Source organism: Gymnoscopelus microlampas (genome assembly GCF_963454915.1).
Source record: "Gymnoscopelus microlampas genome assembly, chromosome: 8".
NCBI classification, from domain to species: domain Eukaryota; kingdom Metazoa; phylum Chordata; class Actinopteri; order Myctophiformes; family Myctophidae; genus Gymnoscopelus; species Gymnoscopelus microlampas.
Genome location: NC_139945.1, coordinates 34,497,866 through 34,520,744, shown reverse-complemented (window position 1 = coordinate 34,520,744; position 22,879 = coordinate 34,497,866). Strand labels below are relative to the sequence as shown.

The following is a 22,879-nucleotide window of genomic DNA, read 5'->3' as shown; positions in this document are numbered from 1 at the left end:
CGTGCGAAAGCATTTGAGAGCACATGGGAAATAGACCAGTAAACGGGAGAAGAAAGAAAATGACAGATTGCATGGAGACAGGAGGAAAAGGAACAGATGAGAGAGAAAGAGAGAGAGGTGTTGAAATTTAAAGCATTGCAAACTCAAGAACAGAGGTCCTAAAAAGTCCCCTTTGTCAGTCGGTCGTGAGACAAACAACACCTAGACTACTAGGAACCAGCACTGCAAATCTCAGACCAGACTGAATCTGGACTATGGATATCATTGCTGTCGGGTAGAATAGAAACCTTATATCTCCATAACTTCACTTTTTAGGTTCATAGTTTTTTTTGTTATTTTTTTGGAAATGACTTCTTCATACTACAGTGTCTCACAAAAATATAAATAATAGCAGAGCTACTGTGCAAGCTCAAAACACATCGCATCGCAACGTGTTTTGAGCTCGTAGATCTATTTTTGTAGTTAGTTTGTAGATAGCCTATTTTCACTATTTTGGATTTTTTTTTTTCTAAAATGATATACCCAAAATAGGGTTTGATTATGAATTGATTATTTTATTAACGTATTGATTATCCATTTTAGCGGTGCCAACCGCTCTACACTTGGCTTTGACTCCGTGTCTGTGTGTCTGTCTGTGTGTCTGTGTGTCTGTGTGTCTGTGTGTCCGTCCGTATGAGCACGGCAAAGAAGCAACACATACAAACACACGCACACACACACACACACACACACACACACACACACACGGACTTGGAGATTGCCTATGCCATCTCTCCTCTCATTGGCCACACGTGCCAATGGTTATCAAAGAGGGGTCCAGGGACCCCCAGCGTATGTTATGTCCGTCCGCCCGTATGAGCGGGATGAACACGGGATTTTAAACAGCTATAACTCCAGTTTGCAGCATGCCACCAAGTCCAAATTTGGTATGTGGACTTAGACCACCAATACGGGACGAGCACGAATTGCTGAAGCCCCGCCCCCTCTGTCTTCCCATTGGCTGGCCTTTAACCAGCCATAACTCAAGTTCGCAACATGCTACGGAGTACACATTTTGTACATGGACTAAAACCACCAATAGGGACGAACTGTAATTACTTAAGCCCCGCCCCCTCTGTCTGCCCATTGGCTGGCCTTTAAACAGCCATCATTCCAGTTTGCAGCATGCTACCAAGTACACATTTGGTAAGTGGACTCAGACCACTTATAGGGACAAACTGAAATGAGTTAAGCCCCGCCCCAAAGGCACCGCTTCCTTCACACAGGGTGTGATTTAAAAAAAATATATAATCGATGACATCGATTAGTTTGATCAACTGTTGCCCCACTAGTGCACACACACACACACACACACACACACACACACACACACACACAGACACACAGATCACTCGATAGGACCGTTTCAAAAGGCTTTTACCTTGTGTACGTTGTGCAGCAGCACCATGTCTGTCACCCACAGGTCTTTGGGTCTGACAGAGTTGTTGTGCAGTCGATGTGTTTGGAGAGGGGAGAGGTCTTCTCCGGCCCACAGCACCAGGGTTGCCCCTTTACTCACGGACAGGTAACGCCCTGAATGAAGCAGGTACAACACCTGAGCCGGCCCGCAGGACAAGAAGATACACAACTTGTTTTTAATTTATACCATCAAATAACATATGATGTCATTATGAACAATCCAAAAACAAATCTCAATGTGGTGAAAGCCAAGTAACTAAAGTACATTCACTCAAGTACTGTACAATGTTGAGGTACTTTTACTTTACTGGAGTATTTCCAATGTTTAATGCTTTTACTTCTACTCCACTACAATTATTTGAAAACTTGAGTTACTAGATACTTTGCAGATATAGATTATTACATTATAAAACATACATTAACCACTTTAGCCCATTTTATAACTAGGCTATTTGAAAATAGCAGATCTACAAGCTCACAATGCGTCGCATTGCGACACGTTGTGAGCTTGTAGATCTGCTATTTTCAATTTTAGTACTTTGATACATTTTGATACCAATACTTTTGTACTTTTACCAAAGTACAATTTTAATTTCTGAATTTACTTGTAACAGGGTACTTCTACATTGCAGTATTGATACTTTTACTTAAGTAAAACATTTGAGACTTTTTCCACCACTGAATATGATGTCATTCTGAAAAAGGAAACATTTCCTCCCAAAATAAATCTCAGTGTGGTGAAAGCCATCCCTTGGGGACGGTCGGTGGAACATCATACCTGTTGAACGGGGTCGCGGTGCGGAGAGGTCACAGTTCGTGGCGGCTTCCAGCGAGGAACGCTATTGGCTCTGGCGTGCTCCGCCTTGTCAGAGAGCTCCAGCAGCAGGAAGGAGCTCAAGCCCTCCCAGTCCACGTGCCCCTCCTCCCCCTTCGCATCTCCGCCGTCCAATAGGAAGCCACGGCGCTCCTGGGTGAGGAGAACCACGCCGTCGAACAGGAGGCCATATTCCTCCCCGGAGCCGCGTCCCACTGACGAGCAGGCGCGCTCAGTGAACTCCTCTCTGGACAGGGACCCGGGCACGCCCGTTGGATCCTGGTCCAGAAGATAAATAAACAAATAAAACGCTTGAGAAACATGTTAGACCAGTGCTTCATAACATAGGGTTGCGGGCCCATTTTGGGCCACGGCCCTGTTGTTATTGGTCAAGAGTCAATATCGACTGTTCTAACTTTTCCTACAATGTATTAATTTGTTTTCAACAACAAAAATCATTTTAAAAAAAAGTCTACAAAGTTTCACAAATGTTCAAATAATATAACAAAATAGGGCTTAAAGGAGTAGTTCACCCAAAACATTACTTATTTTGATGATAATAAAGATGGTAATGTATCCGGTAGGAGACACATAGGAGACTCTTTGTGTCTCCTACCGGAGAGACCGCCGGTCATCAAATAAAAAAAAAAGTCTCCATGAATTCAATGCTTCGGGTTTGTAATTGATAGAAAATAAAACATTTTGGGGGTGAACAACGCCTTTAAGTACATTATATTAATGATGTATTTTTGGAAGCTTGGGTCTTGGGGAGACACATTTCTCTTTTGGGTCATGAGCAGAAAGTGAGTTAGAGTGTACTGGTAATTTACACTATTGCTGAAACTTATTCTCCAAATATATCTACTGTATAGTTATGCTGCTATGTAATTCCACATTTTTCAAGATTTTTCCAAATGTTTCAAACATATCCAATCTAGAATGTACGAGCTACTACATCAGCTATTTTCGAATTGCCAGACTATTAAATCGGATTAAAGTGGTTAAACAGTTTCTCAATTTGAAGGGGACCCTCCTGAAATCCCCTTCAAGGACCCGTGTGGGTCCCCGGACCCCACTTTAAGAACCAGTGCACTCGGGAGTGAGTCTGAGTCATACAGAGGGAGATAAACAGAGAGAACAATACACACACACACACACAAACACACACAAAGGGTCTCACCAAGAATATATTCTGCAGGTTCTCATAGTCCTCCACGCTTAGCCTGCTCTCAAGCTGTCCCACCTCCATCCTGGTTCCCATGGTTACAGTTGGGGCTCAGGGTTACGACCAGCTGTCTCTCAATCAGCCAGCAGTGTCCCAGACAAGGTCACGACTGCACCGTCTGTGTGTGTGTGTGTGTGTTAGGTAAAGTCAACAGCACCACAGTAAAATCCTCAGTGTTCATTGATGCATTTTTAAAGGGCCAGTCACACAAAGGACTATAACTATAACCACAACTATGAAGATATAGTTTTAAAAATCGTTGGGTAACACTTTACTGGTCGGGTCTATAATGCACTATAATCACATTTCATAATGCATTATAATGCGCTTACAAGGCTTCCTAGCACTCGTTATAAATGTTTATAATTTTGCATAACAACTTATAACAAAGACACTTCATTAACCGAGTAGGTTATGGTAGTTATAATGTGCTGTTTCCGCTGAGCTTACAATAATACTTCATCACCAGCACTTATAATACCTTGTTATGGGTTGTTATGCACATGTGAACATTCTCAGGGTTACATTAACACTGAGGATTTTGCTGTGTAAATTCCCCCACATCTCTAGGTGTCACATGGGGAAAAACAACCCATACACAGCTCTCATAATCCCACTAATGACCTTCCATACCTGTTTTACAGCAGGTTGTCATGGCTCCATAATCATAGCGACCTATACACACCACATGCATGGTTACACGACTCTATTGTTGACGCTGCACAGCATGCAAGCATGTCAGCAATGAAGAGTGTACTCACTCATTTAAACTTGGCCGCGGATTGTGTTGTGTCCCCCGAAAATATCAGATCTACGCAAGTACATTTACTCAAGTACTGTACTTAAGTACAATTTTGAGATTTTTTTTTTTACTTTACTGGAGTATTTCCAATTTTCAGTACTTTTACTTCTACTCCACACATCTCAGAGGCAAATGTTGTACTTTTACTCCACTACAATTATTTGAAAACTGTAGTTACTAGTTACTTTGTAGATTTTGATTATCATTACAAAACATACACTACCCACTTCAGCCCTATACACATTTCGGCCATTTGAAAATAGCCGATCTACAAGCTCACAATGCGTCGCAATTCCGGACTTTTACTTGTAACAGAGTTATTTCTACATTGCAGTATTGGTACTTCTACTTAAAAAAATTAAAAATTAGAGCTTTTTTCCACCACTGGATCTACAAGCTCACAATGCGCTGCGTCGAAAACACTCCGTGAGCTTGTAGATCTGATATTCTCGGTGCGCGACACCGGCACGCAGTATAAATCAAGCTCAAGAGTTGCCTTTGATTTTTGAACAGTGATTTCCTATGGCTCAGTGCTTTTCAAAGACTATATTGGCTGATGGGGGAAACCATGAGGCAAGGCATCCAAGGGGCCACAATGGACGCACCCCCCCCCCTCCCCAATTATGCAGATGATGGTTGCTAAGTGTTAGTTGACAAATTCTTTGCAGCTCCTAGCTTTAGTACAAAGTTGACCTGAACCCCCGATACAAGCCAGCCAGCCCCTCTATCCAACCAGGACCACTTTCAACCTGGCGTCTCCCTCTTTTGGGCATGTCATAGGCTATTTGAATTCGCCTGTTAGTCCTCGACAGTCTATTCTAGCAGCCAATCAGGAAGAATAAATAGCAGACGAATATATAATAATAATTCAAATAATAAACTTTAAGGTGCAGTATATGATAGAAAATGGGCATTAAGTGGCCCCTAAGACCAAAGTCGAAGAACATGCAGTGCTAAAGAATTTAGCACTGCATGTAAATACACACATAAACACAGTGTTAGCCTGGAAATTTAGAAAACTAAAAACTAAAAAAGCACTTGCCATGACCATATTAACCCTGGCCTCCCTATTGTCTGGACGGTATGTCATTATAGGCAAAAATGTCTTCCAAAAACATTCAACAAATGTTTCTGTATTTTTCTAAATGGAAAGAAATGAATAGCCGATCGATAAGCTCACGACACGTCGCAATAGGCCATGTGGAGACCTTGTAGATCAGCAATGTTTGAACAGCTGAAGTATGAAATACAGGGCTAAAGTGGTTAAGCGAGAGTACGACAGCTCTTAAGGGGTGAGTAAGGACACTCACTAACAGCGAAAACACATTCCTGCTAACATTGTCACCGTCGGGTGGAAACCTTGCATGTCAAAAAACTCCTAAAAAAGTGTTTAAGAAATACAATAGGATTGCAATACTAAAGCATAGTTATTCCCTGTATAGATGCACATGTACGTGTCGTGTATATATATATAGGTATATATATTGTACATAAACATACAGGTAGGCATTTACATAAAGAAAATAGGTACCCATACTATTATCACAAAACCTAAACATGTTCTTATTTGGCATGTCAGCTTGTATTTGGCAACTTATACTATCCACTGTAATAGGAACAACTCTGACAGGGATACTGAAAGAAAACAGCCGAAATTGGAGCATTTCTACATTTATGACAACTCATACCAAAAGGTTCCGCCTGGCTCCATTTGGCCCTGGGTGGGCACACACCAAGATTTCATCAGTGTCCAAGTGGCTGTGTCTCGAGGCTGGCGGCCAGATTGAGTAAGCGGAGTCGAACGTGTCCTTTCCTATTTTATGACAATTCAAAAAGCGTCCCGACAGTCTCTGATGGGTCTGCTTGGCCCCAGGTGGCGTGTCCACCGTGCAACAGCTCAGTCCAGTGCAAGGCTCAGCCGGTGGCGTCCAAGAGGCATTTGGGCACAAATAATTGTGGCTGTTGCTACAAGTACACACACACTCCCAGGGAGTTAACTGCCCCCAGTAGCCCAGACAGTGGTAAAGAGAGGCCACACACACAATTCTTTGATTTTATTAGCCCTCACTCTCAAAGCCTCTGGCTAAGTTTCCTGGCAACCAAGTAGTAAGAAAGGGTTTTGTTTGTGTCCGGACCGTGTGTGTGTGTGTGTGTGTGTGTGTGTGTGTGTGTGTGTGTGTGTGTGTGTGTGTGTGTGTGTGTGTGTGTGTGTGTATTTACTCTACTCTCAGATTGTGCATCATACAGGAGCTTGTCTTAAGTTGGAACAAGGTATAATTACCTCCTTCACACGTAGGTACACACACAGACACACACACACACACACACACAAACACACGCACGCAAACCATAGCTACGATGTGTATGTAGTTCTATCCAATACACAGGAACAATGGTAAGCTATTCTTCTGCCACTCATAAAAGGTGACATGTTTTATAACCAATAAAACAGCCATGTAGTCATTGGCCAGGCCACATTAAACAGCAAACTCACACAAACTTGTATACGTTTTTTTAAGGGTGGCTGTCCAAACTCCAATGGGTGACTCTTTTTTCCACAGCAGCACATGCACGCACTTGCGCACACGCGCAAACACACACACACACACACACACACACGATTTGTCTCACATTCAATTCACACAGCAAACACACAAACTCTATCAAGAGGCTAATTAAAGAAGGAATACAGTCAAGCACTCTTAGTGATGCATTAAACTGATACATAATGCCTGTGCCTTTATACAGGCATACAATACACACACATGCACACACACACACTGAACATTTGGCCTTCCTCTCCACTCTCTCTCTCTCTCAACTCTTCAGTGACCGAGACCAAATCCTCAGTGGGACTTAATGGCCTGGAATAACTTGAATTAGCTGATTACAGCGTTCATCAATGGCGACAGGATCAGAAAATGAGGTCTCAGCAATTTCAATAATAAAGCTTTTAAAAATTAACGCTTTCACAATTGGATTACAGCAGCGCGGGCAGAAGCCCGTACAGAACCCTAAAATAGCCCGCCTCAAATCCACCGTGGAGAATCAGCCATTATATATGGGAGAAGAATGAATATTGCTGTAATAGAGAAAGTGGTAAGGATCTAAGTACTGGGGAGGAGAAAAAAAAGATGGAGATACAGTTGAAGAGGAGGGAAGTGAATGGCTTTCGTATAACAATGGCAGAACAAAATGGAAGCGAGACCCAGTTTTTGCAAAAATCCGTTCTCAAAATGACAGAACTTGTTTTATTCTGAACACTTTGCAGAATTGAAAGCGTCTCACACGTCGTCATGTCTCATTGTTTATAAGTCAGAGTGCGAGACAAAAGCACAAGTCCAAGTTTACGTTATTTACATTTGGTTGGAGGAATGTGTGCATGCCCACTTCAGGGAGGGTCAAAATGAGAATCATCAAGTAACGTATCGTTGCTGTCGGGCAAAAAACTCACATCTCCATGTTTCTACTTTTGATTTTTTTTGTTAATTATTGCCCTTCTTCATCATACAAGAGTTTCGCTCAAAAGTAGGGAAAATAACAGATCTACAAGCTCACAACGCCTCGCATCAGCTATTTTCACTAGTTCAATTGTTTTCTTTTTTTATAATAATAAAAAAGGAACCGTTTTGGACATGTGAGGTTTTCACCCGACAGCAACGGTACTGGGACTGGGACAGGGAGAGACAGACAGACAGAGAGTGACAGAAAGAGAGAGTGCTAATATACATTCAGTCCTGTAGTCAAATGCATTTTGCGTGTAAACATTATTATGCTACATCAGATTTAGGTTTAAACAAAGCAGCGTCTAACTCCTAAAACACAGGGTGGAATTCCCACCATGTTGTTAAACGTATAGACTTCATGTGTCTACATTCATGCCAACAGTATAAGGCTAGCAGGTGAGACAGGCGATACGCAGAGAGGCAGAGCTAAAACAGGACGCAAAGGGGAGAAAATACTAAAGCCTGAGTTGTACTCGTTTGTGCATCGTTTCGTGTCTTTTCGGTGCACGACACAGGAGCACAACTAAGTATAAATAAGGCATGACAGATACACATTCCCCAGCTATAAATCCGTGTCCATATAACCGTTGGTATGTAAAGTAAAGCTGTATATTTGTATGTTCGGTAAGCTGGCATGTCCAAGTTGACTTTCTATTTATTTGGCTGCATGTCCTGCCAGCAGACTGTGAAATGGAAACAATTTGAAAAGCAAAAAAACAAACAAACAAAAACGATAAAACTGGTAGTGTTTTGATGGCCTCTGTGCGTGGTATTGCAATCCACCGAGAGAGAAGGGAAAGAAAACACAAGGAAGAGGAGAGAAAGGGGAAAAAAAGAGGCAAAAGAAAATAACCCAACGACTTAAGAATCTCAGCTGTCAAGGCATGATAAAAGAACAAACATAAAAGAAACTTTTTTTTTTCTTTTCTAAATTCCCTGGAGTTTTCATAACAATGATTCGCTTTGAACCTCCTGCTACCTGATCGCCCTCCTGAAAGATTTTAAAAAAATGATAAATTATACATCCCAAAAATAATTAATAAAAAAGTTTTTACAATTTATAAAGGCTGATAAAATATATTCTCAGATAAAAGCCTCGGCAAATCTGTATGTGTGTGTGTGTGTGTGTGTGTGTGTGTGTGTGTGTGTGTGTGTGTGTGTGTGTGTGTGTGTGTGTGTGTGTGTGTGTGTGTGTGTGTGTGCGCGTGCTTGCGTTCGTGCACGTCCTCTCCGGGTCCTATGCCACGGCCTTGAAGGTCTGCAGTATCATGTTGGTTTGGTGGGTGAGCCGGTTGGCACTGACAAACACGCTGATTGCCCTGGAAACAAGCGTGACAAGAGACATGGGGGGGACATGCGTGTCAGCTACAACAGCAGTAAAAACCATGGCAACAGATACTGGGATTGATCTGGGGACAAGACTTTGATCTGGCAGGGATGGAGAGTGTCAGGCCTGAGAGAGTACAAGCCGATTTCAAGCGATTTCAAGCAGGAAGTGGGTCAAGGGAATTATGCAGCGGCGGTTCGCTTGACGTGTAGCAGGCCTGTGATCAGCCGAAAACCGTTTACTTGACATTGACATTGGGAGTGAGTGTGCACAAAACCCATTGAAGTATTGCTATGTGTATGCATTTAACAACTTATGCCCTATATACTAAAACTAGCGTGTCAAATGGCGACGTGCTGAGCTTGCAGATCTGATATTTTTCTCAATTTCCTTATTTAATTCTGGAAAACGTTTTTCACTATAATGAAACAAGGACAAGGACCCCAACGGAAACAAGCCCGCAAGGACTTTTTTGGCCGGACCTTTTAGACAAAAGCATTATAAATGTAACTGTGTTGTTTTACATTCTTTTGCCTAATAAAAATTTCAATCAATCAATGACATGCCCGCAATAGGTACACCATGTACTACATGGTTAAGTGTGCGTGCGTGTGTTATTGTGAAAGACAGTAAGAGGGTAATGGAAGAGACACACAGATTATACATAGACACTAGTGATGCGCGGGTCGGGTTTTTTCATGACCCGCCCCGCCCCGCGACGGAACCCAACCCGCCTCAACCCGCCCCGCGAACCCATATATAAATCTATGGCTCAACCCGCCCCGCGACCCGCGATTTTTTTTTTATTCTGTAAAATCATGGTTAGAAAATAATCCCCAAGTATATTCAAACTGTTTTATTGTTATTATTCTTATTCATATTAGGAATAAAGACAAAACAAGAGCATGTGATTTATTTATTTTTTTTGCGTGTGAGAGCGGCTGACCCGCTCTCCCGCAGCCCGCATAATTTCCTCTGAAATTCTGACTTGACCCACCCGCGCCGCGGGTTGACCCGCGGGTCCCGCGGGTTACGGGTCAACCCGCGCATCACTAATAGACACCAAGCGAGAGAAGTGGAAAAGAGAGAAAAAACACAGAAAGATCAAGAATGAGTGAGAGAAAGAAAGAAGAAAGCCATTTTACTGTGTCTTACTTTCCGTCTTTGAAGAAGGTTTTGAGCGTGTCGCTGAAGCTCTTGGAGTATTTCACAAACTCTTTCTTCTGCTGTTCAAGGGCCTACCCGACAAACACAAGAAAACTTACTGCTAAGGTGTGTGTGTGTGTGTGTGTGTGTGTGTGTGTGTGTGTGTGTTGCATGCATTCAAAAGTGTAACTACTTGATTGTGAAGGACGCTGTGCCCTCACGCGAGCAGGTACTCACCCGTCTGTTTTGATACTGGTATTTCCTAAAGACTGTGTTGACTGTGTCAAGGAGCTCCTTTATAGCACTGGCAATGTCTCTGACACACACACACACACACACACACACACACACACACACACACACACACACACACACACACACACACACACACACACACACACACACACACACACACACACACACACACACACACAGTATGAGATTACCAAATCAGAAAATCAGGCAGTATTTGTTACGGAAGGATAGCCTGAAACTACTATTCTGCTCTCTCTTTCCTCCTCTGTCTTCTCTCTCTCTCTCTCTCTCTCTCTCTCATTCACAAACACCCCCCAGATCCTCTTTTTAACTGTTAACTTTCTCCCCCCTCGTCTCCAGTATAAATCTGCGGTTTTATAGCTTTAGTTTCTGAGCGTAGGCTTTGAGATTGTTTTTTTATTTTTCTATTCCTAAGCCTTGAGCTCGGCAAGGAATTTACTATAAGCAACGCCTCACGGAGCGACTATTGAATTTGATCAAAATAATGACAAAGTAGGGCAAGAAAAATGATACTTTAAGAAACTTCCACATTATTTCAGTGCCTTGCGCGTGTGTGTGTGCGTGTGTGTGTGTGTGTGTGTGTGTGTGTGCGACGGCTTTTTAGTTTGAATATTATATCAGTTGTCATGTCTCATTACATGTAATGAAATGCCTTAATGTTATAACAACTGGTTGTCATCCTTTATAGAATGTGTTTAGGACCCCCAGGATGACTGGCTAACGTCACAGAATTAGCTAATGGAGATTCCAATACAAGAACATACTATATACGTATAAAGATACTCCACGGGTGAAAGTGAGAGTTGAAAAGTTGAAAATTAACTTTTGGCAGTGAACATTGGAACATAACGTTGTGAGCTTGCAGATCTGCTATTTCCGCGATTTCTTCAACATGGAAACGATGACCATTATGCAAAATAATACTATCTCAAATAATTGTGATTAGGCGATTATGTAATAATTGTTGATAGGCCTGTCACAATTTTTTACATAATCGTCTAATCGCAATTATTTGAGATAATCGCAATATCGTCATAATCGTTTACATGTTGAAAAATGTTCAAACATTGTCAAATATTTAAAAAAGCAGGGAAAAAAACAATCATTTCTTTGTATACTTCAGTTATTTGTCATATCTGCCCTGTGCATTTTTATATTACGAAGCCTATAAGGCAAGGGTCTTCAACGTTTTCAGGCCGAGGACCCCCTAGCTGAGAGAGAGATGAAGCAGGGGCCTCCCTCTATATTGTATAAAATTGTGTTTCAGATCAACTTTTGCTGCTCTTTTTTACCTCTACACACCTATAATTCTTTGCAGATCTACAAGCTCACAACGCCTCGCGCTGCGAGGCGTTGTGAGCTTGTAGATCGGCTATTTTTGGCTAAAGTTCTCCTCAGAAAAGGGATACAAGGGTTCAAGTGGTTAATGTAAAAAAAATAATCATATCACACAAAGATTTGGGGGACCCCCTGTAGTAACTCTGAGGACCCCCTAGGGGTCCCGGACCCCCTGTTGAAGACCCCTGCTATAAGGCTTCATATGTCCAACGCCAAGCACACAATTAAAATCGTTAATCGCAATTATTTGAGTGACAATTAATGGTCAACTTAAATGTGTAATGGTGGTGACAGGCCCAACTCACTTGATGGTCTGCAGGAAGCGCACTCTGTCGTGGATGTGGTCAGGTATGGTGCTGAGGATGTGTTTCAGAGCTCTGGCCCTGTCGTTCAGCTCCTGGAACTCCACCTGCCGCTTGTCAATCAGGAACTCTGGACACGCCCACCACAGGAAAAGACAACCACAGCCCTTAGTGACAGACTTGGATAGCTGACTGACACGGTGCAGTGGGTCTCACACTCTGTCATTTCCCAGGGACCCCCATAGCTTTGCGGGTATGCAAATGGAACCGCTTGGTTCCATTTGTATACCCTCAGAGTTACAGATCTATAAGGGTCCATTAGTCTTTAATGACAAACTCCATAGTTTAAACTGTATTTTTAAATCGTTGTCTGTTGTTTTGTCCAGTTGTTTGAGTGTTGAATGTTTAATGGACCACAATGTAAACAAGCCTTCAGCTTTTTTGTGCATCATCCATTTGGCGTCTTTTTAACTTGTTGTACTGTTTTTTATTTTATTTGTCATGCCTGTAAACAAGGGATGGGGGTCGTCGCGGTGAGTTTTTCTTTTTTTCTCTCGTGGCAGCACAGTGGAACCCTCCATGCTTAGCAACCTGGGATCGATCATACTGGATATAAATATTCTGTGACCAGTTGAAAAGGTAAGAAAAATGAAAATCGCTGGCAGTGGGCAAACGCAGCCAGAAATGAGTCTGGCAGTGAATGAGTTAATTGCAAGGACCCCCATAACTCCGAGGGTACACAAATGGAACCCTGGACCCCACTTTGAGAACCACTGACATAGTGCCAACAAACATGCAAAGAAATGCAGCTGTGTAACAAAAACAGTCCAGTAATACTACTGTAACATACTAGTGGTAACATCAAAGTCTATGCAGAAATACTAACTTTTCATCACCAACATGAGTGGTCCCCCAACACAGCCACACAAGTGTACAAACACACATACACATGCTCGCTCACACACACACACACACACACACACACATACATACATTATGACTTGTGCATGTTATACTACATATTCATACATACAGGTATGGATATTTACACAGACACACGACATAAATCAGAGTGACAGTGGTAGAAATCGTGATCTGCCTCAAACTAGTGTACAGGAGTTATATTTTAAATTCTGCCCGCCTCAAGGAATTTGTGTGTGTGTGTGTGTGTGTGTGTGTGTGTGTGTGTGTGTGTGTGTGTGTGTGTGTGTGTGTGTGTGTGTGTGTGTATTCATTACTACCATCAATCACAGTACATGGCAGAGGGAATTCAATTACAGAGGGGAGTGAAGGAACATTTGAGTGGCTGGCGGACAGGGGTCCATTAATGGAGAAACAGCTCCACCCAGTGGACTGATGGGGTAGTGCGGTAGGACACTGCAGATGTGTCATACATAACACATTCTCACCCTAAGGCGTGACCTTTGACCGGGCGGCAGTATTTCAGGAATTGGGAGGACACATTTTGCGTCTTGGAGTGAGAATGTAATGCTTCAGGCAATAGGGATGTACATTTTCTTAAACATTTTTATAATCGTTAATCGAAACGTGTTAATTTATCAAGCAATAAGCAAATGCACTATTTACAATGGATGAATGTCTGCTGCGTGGCCCATTAAAAAAATACCAATACAAATAATTTTGTTTTCCATAGCAACGGAGATTTCAGAGTGTGTGGTATTAGGAACAAAGCTCCTGACATCAGAGCTCAGGGGCTGGGTCTTGCTCATTCATGCTCCTGAGGAAGACAACCATCTTATCCTGCATTCCTATTCAGTTCAGCACGTTCCAATGGCACCACCAAGGTTACACATGAGCACCATTGGGGAAACGTTAAATCCATTGGAATGCACACCAGGTCTCCCTAACCGTCCCTTACCTTCCACATCTTCCCTGGCCATGCGAAGCAGAGATTCCGTATAATTTATCTCCAACTGCTTCTTCTGAATTATCTTGACCACAATGTCCTGGGTCAACCCCGGGTTCTCCTTCTCAGCCTGGAAACACACACACCACGCACACGCACACACACGCACGCACACACACACACACACACACACACACACACACACACACACACACAGATACATGGACATCGTCGCTGTCGGGCAAAACCTTGAATGCCCATATTTCATCTTTTTATTTTTTTTTCATAAATGAAGGCCCTATTTTATACTTTTTGTGAATTATATCGATGGTATGATGTTGTTAATGACTCATTATTACAGGGTGATGAGATCCAGACGTGAAGCCGAGGGGTCTTTATCACCCTGAAGGCAGCAACACAGCGAGACACAAGTTTGACTCAACAACACATTAAGAATAGGTGCGGTAGGGGATAGCAGCACTCAAGACACAAGACATGCCCTGTAAACAATAGAAACAAACAAGAAAAAATTCATGTCTTACCTTTATAAAGGCTGCCCTCAAGGTCTGTGCTGCTGATAAATTTACTTTCTCCAACTGCAAGATATAAAAGACAACACACCCACACACAGACATGTTAGGCTCAACTCTTGTCAGAGCTCATTTTCTATAGTGTGGTTGCCCGAAAGGGCAACGCACTACAGTACTGGGGGGCTCACAAAAGCTAGCCTGGGATCCAGCCTGATTCGCTACGTTCGGCGGACTTTTTTCTCTCTCTCCGCTTATCAGTCTGGAATGCACCCCATTGACTCGTTTTGCAGAACTACACTGGAACTACATATGTTACGTTAGGCAACGTCGTTGCTGATTGGATGTTGTTCAAACGAATGACGAATCACAACGATCACACTGTTTTTTTGGTCCCGCCCCGCACCACAGACCAATCAGAAGCCACGGCACGATTCGCAACGTTTGTCATGTCCCGCCTCCCTTGGAGATAGGAAGCATTCCAGACTGAGAAGCGAAGAGAGAAAAAAAAGTCCGCCGAACGTAGCGAAGCAGGCTGGATACCAGGCTACACAAAAGCCTGTGTAGACGATAAAATGACCAATGAACCTTGAGGACCACTGAGCTATACCACCCCCCAATTACAATGGTTCTGCTTAAAACTGCTGGAAACGCAAGACTGTTCACAATCGGTTCCGTGAAAGCACCAAGATTCCAAGAATCTAGAACGGAACCAGTTCTAAAACCAAAATTATTTTGGTGGGAAAGGGGCCTTGTTGCTCTCCCTATCCTTTTTGCACACCCTGGAACTTAACATTGAAACGGTATGTCCTGTATCAGTGATTCTCAAACAATCAATGACCCCTACATTTGTGTTGAGCTTGTAGATCGGCTATTTTTGAGAGACCGATTCTACAAATGCCTTCTAAACCAGTAATTCTCAAACTTTTTCGTGCTGAGCCCCAAGTTGATATTATACTTGGTTAGGGACCCCCATCTGAAAATCTTTTGTGCAAGGGAACCCCCATGAAGAGAAGATTTGTGTTTTGTTTGTCGGCACTAAGTGATGCGCTGTGAGATTGTATATCTTCTATTTTTGAGAACCACTGTTCTAAACCACTTGTTCTAAATCCTAATAGTTTTGTTGCTATATGTATAGCTAAAATCTAACCGGGTTTTAATGGGTTAAAGTAAATAACAAACCTTATGTAACAGATTTCACAGTCAATATTTTCAAGGCAAAAAAACTTCACTCTGAAGTATTCGTCTCTGACTTTTTGACCTTGCGAGGTGGAGGAGGATACAAAGAAAACATCACTGTAGTTTACAGCAATAAAACTGGCTTTTTATCTCTACATATGGAGTTCAAAACCTTTTGCTTACAACACTTACAAGTAAAAGTCCCAATCTGCTGTCTGCAGTATCTTGTTTGAGCTGTTGTCTTGAAAATAACAAAGTTTTCAATGAGCTCTGCTGCATCCCTAATGGAGTTACGAGGTTTATGTTTGACAGCAACGATTATGCATAATACAAGCATACTACTGTACAGAGATATACACACTGTACGTGTGTTGCTCTTTAGTTATGTGCAATTACAGTAGGTTGTGTTATTTCCGTTCTGCCAGGGTGTAACCTAAAAGACAGTGTGCTGTGCTCATGTCATGTGGGCACCCCACCCTCTCTCCCTCTCTCCCTCTCCCTCTCTCTCTCTCTCTCACACACTATTACATCTGACAGCAGATGTGTACATTTTATTTATAACTGTTCATTCACAAAGTTCCAGAAGGGTGGGTTTTACCACATCAGAAAAGTGATCACAAACAAGAGTGAAGTAATGTGACTTCACTGTCACAGACCTTCCTTTCAAAATGTTGGGTCACATGTCTCGCCCTGGAGGGTAGCAGTCAATGTGCTGAACATTTATCCATTATTCTGCCTCAGAATCAGCCAAGAATTCTGGGGGCCGAGTGTCATCATCAACGCCTGACATGGTTTGTTCCTTTAGCTGCAAGGTCACTCGCACTGCCAATTCAGCACACGGTGGCACTTAAAGCTTGTGCCAATTGGTCAGCTGCTGTATAGCCCCAAGGGTTGATACGGCTTTAGCTTGCTCTGATTGGCCAGCTGTTGTATAATATGCATATTTTGGTTATCGCTATATCATTAATCAAAAATATTTTGCACAGGATAATTGTGACATGAACTTTTCATAGCGTTCCTTTCCCTATCCCACCGGCTTTCGAATGCTATCAATGCATTGAATGGGACATTATCACGTTTTATCAGATCATTGAATGGGCGAGTAGGCGACATACTGACCTACCCGTGATTTATCAGACCATTCATTGGGCGTAATCAGGAGATACTGACCTACTCGGAGGCAGAGCAGTCCCCACAACATGATTTATGATTCTGTGCCTATCGGTACATAACTCGGACGGCGCTGAGTAGGCTCAAGCGAATGTCGCAATGTTCGGGACGGCAACTCGCTCGCTTTAGCTCACTCGGTGGTCCCTCATGTGGCTCCAGTTCGCCGAGTGTACAAATATAACCAAATGAATCCATGAAACAATGAGATTTCTACTCTACTGTGTGTATTCTCTATACCAGTTGTTCTCAAAGTGGTCCTTGAGGGGGTTCCAGGTGGTCCCCAGCTAAATGAGCTAATATAGCATCAAAACAATTCAGTTCATCCACTTTAACCCTGTATACATCGGCTATTTGAAAATAGCAGAACTACAAGATCACAACGTGTCACAATGTAACGCATTGTGAGCTTGAGAAGCATTGCTCTATATACATTCTTCTACTGTTACCTGGTTAAATACTGGATACATCACAGTGTAGAGAGCCATGGAGACGGCAGAGGTAGTAGTATCAGCTTCATTCTTCATGTCTTCCATGATCATCCTTGTCTGGTCAACGGTACTGTGTGGGCACGTGTGTGTGTGTGTGTGTGTGTGTGTGTGTGTGTGTGTGTGTGTGTGTGTGTGTGTGTGTGTGTGTGTGTGTGTGTGTGTGTGTGTGTGTGTGTGTGTGTGTGTGTGTGTGTGTGTGTGTGTGTGTGTGTGTGTGTGTGTGTGTGTGAGCGCGTGCGTGTGTCCACTGAAGGCAATCTCACCTCATTCAAAGAGTAAGAGATCAGGCAAAGGTCTGAGAAAGACAAAACAAAGAGACAGAGAGACACATGGTGAGCAGAGCAACAGGTGGAAAAGAAAACTCGGTAACACTTTACTACTTAAAGCTTGGGTCTGTAATGCTGGCATTTACAATGCATTGCATTGCAGTTATAAGGCTTCATAACACTCATTGTCACGGCCAGCCAGGGACAACATCAGGGGAGAGCTGCCAGGGCCTTCATGGAAGGCATAGCCTGTTAGCAGTATCTTGAGATTGTGATGAGTTGTTTTTCTTAACCCATTTAGACCTGAGGTCTAAATGGAAAGCAAGCGCATGTTGCTATATCAGTGGTGCTCAAACTTTGTCATGTCAAGGCCCAGAATTGTATGCGTTTGGCCGCGGACCCCCATCTCAAAATATTTTGTAACAGGGACCCCCCCCCAGAAGCAAAGATTTGAGTCAAAAACTGTTCCCTTTAAAAATATATATTATATTCAAATATTTCAAAATTCATGTTGAAGATTTTTCAAAAAATAGCAGATCAACAAGCTCATAGTGCGGCACTCTGTGCCGCACTATGAGCTTGTATATCTGCTATTTTTGAATAGCCAAAGTATAAAATATGGATAAAGTGGTTACACAGATGCTTCCCCGGCCGGTTTGAATGCGTTAACTGTAGCTTCAAAGTGTTTATTCCTTATTTCCTATTTTTGGGAACTTTGCTTTTGGCCAGTCTCATTTATTTTTGTATTTGTCCCCGGCTTGCACTGTCTGTTAATCTTCGGCCATCGGCCAACCTTTTCACACTCATTATAAATGTTTATAATTATGTATAACAACGTTTAACAAAGGTTTATGAAGTATTATAAGTGCTGGTCATAAGGCATTATACGCTCAATGGAACAGCGCATTATAAAAAAGTGTCTTTTTACAGTAACTGACTATGCTCTATGTATTATAACGCTATTAATGTATTTATAAATGCGGTTGTGATGCATTATAGGCCCGATCTTTATGTAGTGTTACCAAAACCTCATACTGTATAACATGCATATTATGTGTCAGTGAGTTGTTGATGTTTGTGTGCAGTCAAAACATGCACCTTTATCTTCCCATAACAAATACAGCAACAACTTATGCAGTTGACCTGTTCTCATCTCATTGACAAAAGGGCTGTCACGACTACAGCTGCATGATAGGCTACAGTATGCACTGAGCTACACCTATAGTATCTAGTATGTCCTCATTCCACTTACCATTAAACACCTCAATTACACATTGATTACTACTGTATGTTATTACAGTATTACAGGGCACGGACACTTACTTGCGTACAGTGTGTGTGTGTGTGTGTGTGTGTGTGTGTGTGTGTGTGTGTGTGTGTGTGTGTGTGTGTGTGTGTGTGTGTGTGTGTGTGTGTGTGTGTGTGTGTGTGTGTGTGTGTGTGTCAGTGCCTATTTGCCTAACTTACAACCTAATGACTCACCAAATGACCAGTCTGACTGGCAATTACACAAACAGGACAAAGTTCTCTTCAACACACCCACCCATTAATATGTAATGTAAGCACTAGTCTACACTAGTAACTAGCTGACTATAGCTCTGCTGAACACCTCGACATTAATCCTCACTAGTACAACAACCATGATATCAAACCTATAGTTTCAAAGATAACAGCAACCTTAATGTATTTCTATGGCAGTGGTGGAAAGTAACCAAGTACAGTACATGCACTCAAGTACCGTACACAAGTACAGATTTGAGGATTTTTTTACTTTTACTTCTACTCCACTACATGTCAGAGGAAAACATTGTAATTTATACTCCCCCATAATTATTTGAAAACTTTAGTTACTTTGTAGATTTGTATTATTATTGTTATTATTACAAAACATGCATTAACCACTTTAAAAAACTATTAAAAAATAGCAGATATACAAGCTCATAGCGCGGCACTCGGTGCCGCGCTATGAGCTTGTAGATCTGCTATTTTTAGCGGTGCCAACCGCTCTAAGCTTGACTTTGTCCGTATGTCCGTCCGTCCGTCCGTCCGTATCAGCACGGGATGATGAGCACGGGATTTTACACAGCTATAACTCCAGTTTGCAGCATGCCACCAAGTCCAAATATGGTATGTGGACTTAGACCACCAATAGGGACGAGCATGACTTGCTGAAATTAGCAAAGAGGGGTCCAGGGACCCCCCGCGTATGTTATGTCCGTCCGCCCGTTTAGGGCACGGGATTTTAAACAGCTATAACTCCAGTTTGAAGCCTGCCACCAAGTCCAAATTTGGTATGTGGACTTACACCACCAATAGGGACGAGCATGAATTGCTGAAGTTATCAAAGCGGGGTCCAGGGACCCCCCGCGTATGCTATGTCCGTCCGCCCGTTTAGGGCACGGGATTTTAAACAGCTATAACTCCAGTTTGAAGCCTGCCACCAAGTCCAAATTTGGTATGTGGACTTACACCACCAATAGCGAGGCGCATGACTTGCTGACGTTATCAAAGAGGGGTCCAGGGACCCCCAGCGCCCGTATGAGCACGGGATGAGCACAGGATTTTAAACAGCTATAACTCCAGTTTGCAGCATGCCACCAAGTCCACATTTGGTATGTGGACTTAGACCACCAATAGGGACCAGCATGAATTGCTGAAGCCCCGCCCCCTCTGTCTTCCCATTGGCTGGCCTTCAAACAGCCATAACTCAAGTTCGCAGCATGCTACGGAGTACAAATTTTGTACATGGACTAAAACCAGCGATAGGGACGAACTGCAGTTACTTAAGCCCCGCCCCCTCTGTCTGCCCATTGGCTGGGCTTTAAACAGCCATCATTCCAGTTTGCAGCATGCTACCAAGTACAATTTTGGTAAGTGGACTCAGACCACCAATAGGGACCAACTGAAATGAGTTAAGCCCCGCCCCAAAGGCACCGCTTCCTTCACACAGGGTGTGATTTTTAATAGCCAAATACATCTAAAATGACAGAGACGCATCCCCGGATTGAATGTGTTTAAGCTATAACTAGGCTAAGTTTGAACTTAGTGTGAGGTGGTGCAATTGGCCCCTGGAAACTTGCGAAATGGGACATTCTGCATAATGAGTGACTTTTACTTTTCAGTGCTTAAGTATATTTTAATGCGAATACTTTTGTACTTTTACTCAAGTACATTTTGAATACCAGTCTTGTATTTGTAACAGAGTATTTCTACATTGTGGTATTGGTACTTTTACTTAAAAGTACAAAATATGAGTACTTCTTCGTCCACCACGGTGAGTACCTGTACTCAAAACACACAGGACAGGGTCTGTTGTTAAGGAACCTGGTAGATCATCGTTAGCTAGCCATCCAACTCCACCATATTAAACGTCCTAGTCTGTCACAATGTAGAAGGCCTTTATGGCAGTGTTAATTTTGACAGCAAATTCAGATTTAGTCTTAGTCTTTGGAATAACACACCATTTACTTTTAGTCCTATTTTAGTCTTCTGAAATGGTTGAGTCTTAGTCTAGTCTTACACGACTAAATATCAAAATCTTAAGTCTTTTAGTCTTTAATGGTCAACAAAATTAGCACTGCTTTATGGGGGGAAACATGCACATTCTGCCCTTTACTTTACTTACCTGCCAAAATGCCTCCCTGGTGGTGGAGATAGAATGAACGGTACGAGGTAAATCAACGTACGTTAGCTAGGTAACGTTAGCAACTCCGCTTCGTCACGTTTACGTTATTATCACGTGTTTCGAGGTTGTAAAATAATAAATGCTAGTGTTATTATAGCCGTGAAAGACACAAAAATGTATGATATTTAAAGGACAAGGTTAGCTTTCTCGCTGGGTTGTTGTCAATCTATACAGTGACTGCGTCTCATTCACGGAAGTTACTTTACTGCATGACAAAACTGTAGCCAACAGAGCCACAGTGGGCGGGGTTTGGGTTCACAGCAGGGTTGCCATGTCTGCTTATTGTAAGCGACTTTTTTTCCCTGTAAAGTTGCTTGTAAATATTGGTGGTGAGAGACTGGTTGCGTTTTTTTTGTGCTTGTTTCCAAAGTGAAGTTGCTTATTTGGCCTTGTTTCCTAACGTGGTTTAAACCACTACTTCTTACACTTTCAAGCCAAGGACCCCCAGATTACTATGTAGTATTTGTCTGACGGACCCCCATCTGAAAATATTTCATGCCATACAAGATTTGTGTTCTTAAAATCTTTCAAAAATATGTTTTTCCTAATTTTCTTCAAGATTTAAAAATAAATATTTGAAAATAACCGATCTACAAGCTTACACGTTGTGAGCTTGTAGATCTGCTATTTTCAAATAGCCGTAGTGCCTAGTCGCTTCTTTTGGGCTTGTTTTCACAGACCTGGTTGCTTATTTATTTCGCAAAACCTGGCAACACTGTTTCATGGCTGTCAGCTGGTACCACGCATAGGTCCGGGTGATTGTAGTTCTTCCGCTTATGACTACACGTGCCAACGACTGCTTGGTGTGGACATAATGTACTACAAGTTCCAGGAATTCTCCGTTCTCTCTCTCTCTCTCTCTCTCTCTCTCTCTCTCTCTCTCTCTCTCTCTCTCTCTCTCTCTCTCTCTCTCTCTCTCTCTCTCTCTCTCTCTCTCTCTCTCTCTCTCTCTCTCTCTCTCGCTCAAACAAATAGCAGACCTGCAAGCCCACAACGCGTCACATCCGCGACGCGTTGTGGGATACAGCTCTGCTATTCTCGGGACGCGACACCGTCGCTCGACGAAGTACGCATCGGGCTTTCTTTAGTGCGTGTTGCAATGTCTTGTGGCTTTAAAATAATACATTATAATAATAAAGGGGGAAATAGCAACAGAAGGAAAGAGGAGATTGTTTTCGTCATAGAGCAAATAGACTGAAAATAATTAGCATGATCGTGTAGATATTGTTTATTTAATTTACTGGACCAATCGGCGCTTAGGGGGCGGGATCTGCAGCAAATGATCCGCGAGCGACCCGGTGGACAGCGTTGCCATGTCCGCTTATTATAGGCTACTTTGGGGGTGTCTTCTGTGAAGTTAGGGGCGGGGGGGTGCTTATTTGGGCTTGTTTCCCATTTATTTTTAAATTATCATTTAATGCAGTGGTTCCCAAAAATGTCATGTCATGGACCCCGAAATACAGTATTTGTCCCTATAACCCCAAACTTTAAAAAGTAGCCAAT

The 22,879-nt window shown here is 42.5% G+C and overlaps 2 protein-coding genes across 2 annotated transcripts in view; both read right to left on the bottom strand.

Annotated features, from left to right (window-relative positions):
• LOC311050558 (cilia- and flagella-associated protein 337-like) overlaps positions 1 to 3,533 on the bottom strand; it is a gene marked incomplete at its 5' end in the record, with an annotated part of 41,975 nt that extends 38,442 nt beyond the window's left edge. The window contains 3 exons of the mRNA XM_084064644.1: positions 1,421 to 1,594; positions 2,237 to 2,551; positions 3,453 to 3,533. Coding sequence (XP_083920770.1) covers positions 1,421 to 1,594; positions 2,237 to 2,551; positions 3,453 to 3,533 — 570 coding nt within the window. The remainder of the gene's footprint in view (positions 1 to 1,420; positions 1,595 to 2,236; positions 2,552 to 3,452) is intronic.
• A 3,978-nt stretch (positions 3,534 to 7,511) lies between these two features.
• Positions 7,512 to 21,599, bottom strand: pdcd10a (programmed cell death 10a). The gene is made up of 8 exons (XM_084065242.1): positions 21,317 to 21,599; positions 17,384 to 17,720; positions 14,604 to 14,657; positions 14,074 to 14,191; positions 12,198 to 12,324; positions 10,516 to 10,594; positions 10,288 to 10,370; positions 7,512 to 9,124 (listed from the first exon to the last, which is right to left on the bottom strand). The coding sequence occupies exons 2-8, from the start codon at positions 17,474 to 17,476 to the stop codon at positions 9,043 to 9,045; spliced, it is 636 nt and encodes a 211-aa protein (XP_083921368.1). The 5' UTR covers positions 17,477 to 17,720; positions 21,317 to 21,599; the 3' UTR covers positions 7,512 to 9,042.
• Between the last annotated feature and the right edge of the window lie 1,280 nt (positions 21,600 to 22,879).